The 10016-nt window shown below is 36.0% G+C and overlaps 1 protein-coding gene across 1 annotated transcript in view; it reads right to left on the bottom strand.

Moving 5' to 3' along the window:
* Nucleotides 1-2288: 2288 nt before the first annotated feature.
* The window catches only part of LOC106871184 (codanin-1), a 28562-nt gene continuing 20834 nt past the window's right edge, over nt 2289-10016 (bottom strand). Inside the window, exons 12-15 of the mRNA XM_014917517.2 lie at nt 7854-7917; nt 6168-6310; nt 4995-5076; nt 2289-2835 (exon numbers count right to left, since the gene is read on the bottom strand). Of these exons, the coding sequence (XP_014773003.1) occupies nt 4996-5076; nt 6168-6310; nt 7854-7917 (288 nt within the window). The 3' untranslated portion in view covers nt 2289-2835; nt 4995. The remainder of the gene's footprint in view (nt 2836-4994; nt 5077-6167; nt 6311-7853; nt 7918-10016) is intronic.

Below are 10016 nucleotides of genomic sequence, written 5' to 3'. Positions count from 1 at the left end.
CTGCATCAGGCTCCAATCTGATCTGGCAGAGTTTCTACAGCTGGATGCCCTTCCTAACGCCAACCACTCCGAGAGTGCAGTGGGTGCTTTTTATGTGCCATTGGCACGAGGGCCAGAGGGGGCTGACAATGACTATGATCGGTTGGTGCTTTTCATGTGCCACTGGCACAGAAGCAGTCAAGGTGGCGCTGGCATTGGCCGTGATCAGTTGGTGCTTTTTATGTGCCACAGGCACGAGGATCACAACTACAATTTCCATTTGATTTTGATGTACTTCACTCAAAAGGTCTCCTCAAGCACGGCATGTTGCCCTACGATCCAACGTACTTTTGTGTGGGCTGGTTGTGTGACACTGGTGTAGGTTACAGCTGTGAACTCACATCTATCTGTAAAATCCGATTTCTAATGAAGCATCCATCCAGCATAGAAAATGGATATTAAATTAATGAACGTATGAAAATCAAATATGCAGTAATAAAAGTACATGTAAATAGATGTACACTTAGCTTAGTACGCAGATTGTTCAGCATACAGAGATGAAACAGAAGAGGAGGGAGGGGAGGGGTTAAAAATGAGAAAAGGTGAAAGCAGAAGAGTTGTCCATCTTAGCTATCTTTTGTACAGTTTCTTGCATAAAAGATGGCTCAGAAGAAATTGATGATTCTACTGTAGTTGAAGATTGTTTTATCCTCTTTGTAAGAAGGCATCTAGAGTTGACTACTTTTAACCTGTATTTCTAGCACCTCTAAAAGTATCACTGTGTTATTGAAGTGATTCAGTCCTAGCACCATTGTGATATTCCTTGACCTTTTACAGATTGTATTCCAACAAGAGAATAACTCCCTAAGACACTTGGAAGGAAATATTCTCCCTTCTCCCATGCTCATCTTAATCAGAAAACAGTGCAATCTTCACTGTCCCTACATCCTTTGGTGAGTTCACTCTTGTACTCCACTACCAATTCTTCAATATCCTCCTCAAGACTTATGGCATTGCCTAGAATGATGATATCATGCACAGGAGGCTCTTCTTCCACTTCCTCGAAGTCTCTTAGAAACACAACTGCAGGCCACAATGGTTTCCAAGTAGCACATAAGCAATTCACTGAAGCCTCTTTCCTTCCAAACTGCAACAAACATTAGCACTACATCAGTAATATTGAACTGACTTTTCTGAAAGTCCTTCAGCGTCATATCACTGGAAGAATTAGCCTCAAAACATTTTCTAAAGAGAGCCATTGAAAAGAGTTTTTTTCTTAAATTAGAAATGAGCTGCTGGTCCATTATGCTACACAAGAGAAGTTGTGTTGGGAGGCATAAAATGCACTTTTACAATTTTCATCAACTGGTCCATCAAATATGGAAGATGGGAAGGGGCATTATTCATGACCAAATGGGATTTGCAAAGAAGATTGTTATCCAAGGTACTCGTACATAATAAGGCAAAACACATCAGACAACAATTCAGTGAAAAGATTCCTGGTTACTTAAGCCTTGTGGTTTGACTGCCATAAAGCTATAAGATGATTCTTATGAATGTTTTTGAATGCCTGGGAGGTTTATGAATGGTAAATGAAGACAGGCTCTACATTACAGTCTCCAGAAGCATTTGCACAAAGAAATAAAGTTAGCTGATCTTTCATCAGCTTGTGAGCTCGCACTGAACTCTCTTATTTACTCCAAAATGCATCTTTTTTTCCAAAAAAAGCCACATTTTGTCACACCTAAACACTTGCTGTGAAATGAAGCTACTCTTATCAATAACCTTTAAAAACATAAATTGGTATTCATGTGCTGCCTTAAGGTGTGTAGTAGCAGACTTGCCATTCCTCACAGCACTATGTAACTCATTTCTTTTTAGGAATCTGATATACTAACCCTCTGAAGCAAGAGAATCCAGCACTGTTGTATCACTTTTACCAAAAGAATTTGCTCCGATATCATCAGACAATTGTTTGGCTTTTGCACAAATTATCAATTCCCCTTATACAATCACAAACGATTTCTTTCTCTTTAACCTACACCAAAAATAAATTTTCCATCTCTATAATAAATTACTAAGTTCAGTTAATCTCTTAACTACCTGAATACTTTCCAATTTATACTTGTTTCTCAATTTTGGTGTAGAGTGTTGATTTTTGCTCTTCTATACTTTGAACTAAAGTTATGAAAACTTGTTTCCTTTTCGTGCTTACACATTATTTCCTACTTAGTTTCTATGGTAACTGATTTTCTAACTTGCTTTTATCAATCCATGGTTATGTTTTTAACAAAAAACTATGAATAACATTATTATTTTCCATAAAAAATATAGAAATTTATAAACTATATGAAATGTATACAAGGATGTTAACAAATCGTTCGTAAATATTGTTCCAAACACTTTTTGTTCAAATGTCAGTTGACTGACAGATTATAACTTTTTTCAGAGAAACTGTTCACAATATAATATGTTCATTTAGTATACCATTTGTATACATTCTCCAAGTTTCACATGTTTGTGGCTTGTTAATCAAATTCTAGCACATAATGCGGATTTAATTTTCTCCATAACCATTTGTATATGAGTATTCCACTGTGTAAAATAGGGTATTTTTTTGGAAAAAGTATAAAAATATAGAATATAATCACAAACACTGCTAAACAGGAGAAAATCAAAATTTCTTTTCATCCGAAGGAACAATTTAAAGTTTGAGTTCCAATATAAAAAAAGTTTTTTAGATTTAATAAAATTTTGTTAAAATTCTACCACAGAACCAAATTACTGCAAGTTTATTTTGCAGAGCCATTTCATTAACAATCATATTTGGTATTTACACTTTTCAAAACCAGGTTCCTACAAAACAAAATAAAACATTAACATTTTTAAACTGAATTTAACATATCAAATTTACATAATTGGCAGAACATTTTGTTTTACTTTTTGTTCATGCAAATAATTACAAGATACACATCCAAACCTGTTTACATTCATACATATACAAAACAATAAAAAAATCCAAACACACACACACAAGGAAAATTAAATAACACACCAGAGAACTTATGATTTTAGACTATGTAAGAAAATGTTTCTAGCCTTGCCTGAAAAAAATTTTGAGTTATAATTTAAGAGAAAACAGCTAATCTGATTATGAAAGCATTTGTAACCAACTGCACAATGGTAAATAAGATTTCACACACAATATTATATATATACATATATATATATGAGTGGTTGGCGTTAGGAAGGGCATCCAGCTGTAGAAACTCTGCCAAATTAGACTGGAGCCTGGTGTTGCCATCCGGTTTCACCAGTCCTCAGTCAAATCGTCCAACCCATGCTAGCATGGAAAGCGGACGTTAAACGATGATGATGATGATGATGATGATGATGATGATGATGATGATGATCATCATCATCATCATCATTGTTTAATGTCTGTTTTCCATGCTGGCGTGGGTTGGGCAGTTTGACAGAAGCTGGCCCAACTCCAATTGTCTGCTGTTGCATGGTTTCTACGGTTGGATGCCTTTCCTAATGCCAACCACTTAACAGAGTGTTTTGGGTACTTTTTATATGGTACTAGCACGGGTGTATTTATGCAGCACAAGTGCATCTTATGTTGCACTGGCACTTATAAAGGACAAGGCTTTATGTATGGATGACAGTGATTTTACTGGTCACTTCTCATTTTGTCAGTGAGGCCCAGCATCCAAAGGTCCTTTCTCACCACTTCATCCCATGTCTTCCTGGGTCTAAGCCTTTCACACACACATATATGCACCCACTTGGTTATACACAAATGTGTATGTATTCATACAAACATGGTGTCAACCAAACATTAAAAAGGTTCTCATTGAAAAATTTTACTCAGGAATGGCTCTGTGGAAAAGAAATTCACCTTGAAAGATGGTTTCTGGTTCAATACCACAGTATGTTGCCCCGAGCAAAGCTTTCATCTATAGCCTTGGCTGGCCAACACCTTATGAATGAATTTTGATAGACAAAAACTTATCATTTACATCTGTTCTTTTGCTCTATTCTACCATCCCACTTGTATTCTGATCCCCGTTCCTTGTGAGTATGCCCTGGCACTTTGCCACCATCTCTCTCCTCCACTCACTGCACTTCTATTCTCTCTCTCTCCCCCTCTGACTGGTTAACCAAGTATTTCCTCTACAGCAACTCACCTATTTCTGTCCTCATTCTTAATCACTCTCTCTCTCTCTCATGTACTTCCTCAATAGCAAGACACCTGTTTGTCCCTGTCACACTAACCTTTTATTATCTGGCACAAGATCACCTCCTCCAATGCCCCTTCCCCTCTCAAAGGATCCTTGTCTTGCAAGTTACTTGGTGACCCTACCAGTGTTGGTGCCATGTAAAAAGCATCCAGTACACATTGTAAAGTGGTTGGCATCTGGAAGGGCATCCAGCTGTACAAACCTTGCCTGTGCTTGTGCCACATAAAAAGCACTCACTCCACTCTGCTCTGTGGCCGGTGTTAGGAAGGGCATCCAGCCGTAAAAACCCTGCCAAAACAAACACTGAAGCCTCATGCAGTCTTCTGCCTAGCCAGCTCTTGTCAAACTGTGCAACCCATGCCAGCATGGAAAGTGGATGTTAAATGATGATGTGTGTAGGTTTTCATGAGGCCTAGAGGTTAAAATCACTCATTTCAGTTCCTGGACCTGACAACATGTTGTGTCCTTGAGCAAAGCACTTCTTTTGCCATTTTCCAGTCTACTCAGCTGGAAATGAGTACAACTGTAGCCCTCTCTGCCTATAGTTATCAAATCTTGCATGTTTCAATGGGTCAGGAGGGCATCTGTATCACCTCACAACTACACAGACACCTAAAAAACAATTGATAAAACATGACACTGTCTCAGCAGTAATATTTTTAAACTTCTCCTGAACAAAGTGAATCTAAATGATCTGTTAGGACTGAATACGATTGCAATCATTGGAACTATAAAGGAATATAAAAGCAAGTAGGAAATTTTACAAACCTCATAATTCATCAACAATATACGAGCTGGCAGGGAGTCCTAATATTACTGCACTCAGGTTTTTAAGATGAAACTGAGATAACTATAAATTTAAAAAAGGAAATTAAAATACTTTAAAATAGAAAAGAATAAGATTTATGAACAATAAACTAAATGTATATATTAGAGTAATACAGTTTTTCTGAAGCATTGTCTAATTTGTTCTTTCATTTGTTTCAGTCATTTGACTGTGGCCATGCTGGAGCACTGCCTTTAGTCAAACAAATTGATCCCAGGACTTATTCTTTGTAAGCCTACTACTTATTCTATTGGTCTCGTTTTGTTGAACTGCTAAGCTACGGGGACGTAAATACACCAGCATTGATTGTCAAGCAATGGTGGGGAGACAAACACAGACACATACACAAATATCTATCTATATATATATAAAATTGAGAATGTATGTCTGAGTGTGTGTGTGTCTGTGTGAATCCCTAAAACTCCAGAACTACACAACCAATTTCATTCAAATTTTACACATGCCTTACTTAGGGAAATGCTTTCATTTGATCTGCTAACTGTTGATACAGTATCCAAAGAACACAATCTTTACCACTGAGTCCAGATTTACATGTAGGGATGTGCACTGAAGTACACATCCCTGTAGGTCAAAAGAACATGCTGTTTGGTTCTCAACTTGAAAGTGTGGCATATCCAGAACTATAGATCAGTGTATTTTGATGAGCACTGACCAATAATACACAACAGCAAAAACAACTTTACGTCATACACATGGGGAGGAATTAGAGTTTTGTAAAGATTTGAATTGAAAACAATGCCTCAATTATTCAATCTGGAACATTACACAACCAAATTGCTATCACATCTGTTTGCATATTAAATCTAATTAAACCCAATCAGTTGATTACTTGTTAAAGGAGTGGAAATTAAAATATGAATAGAAGAGAGTTGTGCATTTCTGACATAAATTAAATAACACACAATTACAACCAATTGTCACAGCCTGGACCTGGTGACAATAGGAACTTACCTTATAATCTATGACAGTAATACAAGGAATTTATTTAAGCGTAGATTATAGACTTACTAAATATTAAATAAGTTGTAAAATTACTAAGATAGATCTCAAAAACAATTTACAATAGAAATAAAGTATTTTCCAAAAAAAGTTACCTGTTTTTTAGGAGATTTGTACAACAACCTTTCTAATTTACCATAATCGAGTGCAAGTTCTGAATTCTTATCTCGAAGGTGATTGTTCCAAAAATCGAAGAACAGTTTCTTTACTTCACCCCAGTCTACAGGATAGTTAATAACTACAAATATACACATACATACATATATATAATATTAACCGAAATAGTAATAACAAATGAATATCACAAATTAATTTATCATGTGAAAGTGCTTATATATTTGAGATATATTCCTATACTGCAAAAAAACAAAAAAAACAAAAAAAAAATCATCATCACTGCCGCAGCCACCATCACCATCATCTAACATCTACTTTTCAATACTTGCAAAACTTGGATGGAGTTTATTGAGGCAGATTATCGTGTCACCAACCCTCATCTGTTTCTGAGCAAGATAATACTCCCTCATGGCCAGATATATTCTAACAGAATATTGGAAATGGATGAGACTGCTTGGATGATAGTGACACTCATTTTACATTTATCAATCACTGTCCAAACAAGATAATACACACACGCATGATGAGCTTCTTTCAGTTTCCATTTACCAAATCCATTTGCAACGCTTTGGTCAACCTGGCACCATAGTAGAAGCCTCCTGCCCATGTGGTTGGGTTGTAAGCTTCCTGACCACACAACTACATATTTAAAATTGCTGTAGAATAAAAATTACATATAGAACCCTAAATTTTTGACTGGCAGAGAACGAACTGCTTTCAAGCATGTTGCTTTGCACTGAGTTCCATATGGTCACCATATGTCTCTTCTTGGAGAGAGTTGAACACAACTACTAATTAACAAACTACAAAGGACATTTGCAATCAGTAAAATAATGTATATGCAAGAAGTGCATATTATAATAAACTGATTAAGTTCTTTGTCTATTTGGTTGTTACACAGAAACTACTAGACAAAAGTTATTTTTTTAAATTCCAAACTGGAGAGTAACATTAATAATCCAAGCATCACAAGATGCAAGAATTTTATTATTTTTCAAAAATAAAATGGGGTTGGGGTGGAGGCAGAAGCAGTGGTGTGTGCAGAAATTATTAATGACTAAAAAATAATGTTTTATAGTAATTTCTCATTAATATGGTATTATAAATTTTCAAATTGGTTGCTGCACTCGAATAATAGTGAGAAGATGGAATAATAACAGTACTTGTTGAAGTGGACAGTTTACATATGTAACAGAAAGATTGGATAAGCAATTGCGTGTTTTTTTTTTTCATAGTTCTATTTCAACCCAATCAGTGAATGAGTAAATGACATACCATTGAAAATAGATCAATCAAAGAAAACATTTTATTATGGATAGACATTTTTTATACCTTGTTTAAATCGAGAACTATTTTAGGGGTTTATAAATGCTACATTTAAGATTCTCTTAGTTGCCAGACATTTTAGTTTATTATCAGAAATATATTGACAAAATACATTTTATTTTAATTTTCATTATTATTATTTTTTTTTTGCAGATGAAGTATTATAAACATGCTAAACTTAAACAAAAAAAAGACACATGCACACATGATAGGGTTGTCAAAATTAATTTTATCCATGAAACTTTACGGAGGTAAATAATTCAATGACTTCATAATGTCAGAAAAAAATGAAGAAAAAGAGTTGTAATTAATTACAAAAACTAGGGCTGAATACTCACTGAGTTCAATGGCCAAATACAATGTTATGTCTTTTAAGGTTTTCACAACACCAACAGTTATGTCCTGAAATAAAGAATTCATTACAATAACATCAATAACTGCTACACAGCAAATGTATATTTGGATTTTAGTACGTAAAAAGCACCATTCGAGTGTGGTCATTGCCAGTGCCACCTGACTGGCTCCTGTGCCAGTGGCACATAAAAGGCACCATTCGAGTGTGGTCGTTGCCAGTGCTGCCTGACTGGCTCCTGTGCTGGTGGCACATAAAAGGCACCATTCGAGTGTGGTCGTTGCCAGTGCTGCCTGACTGGCTCCTGTGCTGGTGGCACATAAAAAGCACCCACTACACTCTTGGAGTGGTTGGTGTTAGGAAGGGCATCCACCTGTAGAAATCTTGCCAAATCAGATTGGTGCCCGTTGCAGCTTCCTGGCTTGCCAGCCCTCAGTCAAACTGTCCAACCCATGCCAGCATGGAAAGCGGTCATTAAACGATGATGAAGGTAGCAAGCTGGCAGAATGGTTAGCATACCAGACAAAATGCTTAGCAGCATTTCATCCATCTTCAGGTTCTGAGGTCAACTTTGCTTTTCGTCCTTTCAGGGTTGATAAAATAAGTACCAGTTGAATACTGGGGTCAAAAACTTAGCCACTTCTTAAGAATCTGCTGGCCTTGTGCCAAAATTTGAAACCAATATTAATTTAAGGGTGGTGGTGGAGGGGGGACTTTCTTTAGTATTTTTTGTAAACAATATTTAGTAATTAAAAACAGAAACATTATGATCTTAGTCATTATCAAGGTTAGCATCCAAGTAATCTCAACCCTGATACACTGCGTTGCCGCTACAGCAAGAATAAGTTAAATGGTATCTCTGCTGGATTCCCAGTCAAGCAACAATGAAGAACACAGAAAAAGAAGATGCAGAGAATTCTGTGCATTAATCTGCTTGCAATCAAACTCTATATGCAACTATTTAGTTTTTCACTCGGGAGCTTAGGTAGAAGGTAAAACCAGGTACAGGGGCCCAGGTTAGAGAGGGTTATCTTCTAATGCTATTGTTGTTGTTGTTAAAATCATCATTATTATTTTTCTAAATTTTTTTCTCTTATTTCATCTCAATGCCGTGCCATCTTGTTTCCTCATCTGATCTATTTTTCTCGAGTCTTAATTGCTTTACTACTGCCAAAGATATTTTCCAATTCCCTCTTAGAAGACCCTCCATTAACATCACAATCAATTATTTTCTCTTCAAAATCACATAAGTCGACAGTGTATCATATTTTCACCCTACTAGCTTTAATATCATCAATCTGTGCTGGTTCCATATTACAATCACTGGTAATTGTGCCATGTAAAACGTGCCCATGCTGGTGCCACGTAAAAAAAAAAATCATGTAGTACACTCTGTAAAGTGGTTGGCATTCAGAAAGACATCCAGCTGTAGAAATCGAGTCAAAACAGATATTTGGAGCTTGATACAGTTCCCTGGCTTGCCAGCTCCTGCCAAACCGTCCGACACATGGCAACATGGAAGACAAACATTAAGTGGTGATGATGATGATGATGATGAATGAAACTCAATAATTATTAGTTTGAACTCTTATATTCTCTTCAATAATCTTACAATTGACTTAGGATATAAGTAACTAACAACCAACAACACGTGAGATTATGAACGATTAAGTGAAAAAGTAATATACTGATTAGCAGAATCTCCAACCTATATCTGCATGGGAAAATGGACATTCACCTTTTTGATGTCAATCTGCCTGAGAACAATCACATGAAATGTTCTGATTTAAATCAAAATCTCTATCAAATCCTTTTATAACATAAATTTTAACATAATATTTTACTTGATCAAACTACTATTGTGTACCAATATATATTTATTATTTTCAAAATGTAACCACGTGTGTATTGTTGGTGATTTTCTTCCTCCGTTTTCTCTTCCTTTGAACTTTCCTCTACTTCTGAAGAAGAGCAAGGCTCGTAATGTCAAATCCTCTTTCCTTCCTTTCCTGAGCGTCTGAGAATACAGTACTTCTTGTACCACGTCCTCACATTATTGTTTTTACTTGTTTGTGCTTCTTTGTTTGGATTCACTATATTTATAAAACCTCTCCAAAATGTTGATTAGACTGAAATATATATATATATA

Source organism: Octopus bimaculoides, chromosome 16 (assembly GCF_001194135.2).
Source record: "Octopus bimaculoides isolate UCB-OBI-ISO-001 chromosome 16, ASM119413v2, whole genome shotgun sequence".
Classification (NCBI taxonomy): domain Eukaryota; kingdom Metazoa; phylum Mollusca; class Cephalopoda; order Octopoda; family Octopodidae; genus Octopus; species Octopus bimaculoides.
The sequence above is the reverse complement of the archived record's forward strand: the minus strand, read 5'-3'. Positions and strand labels throughout refer to the sequence as shown.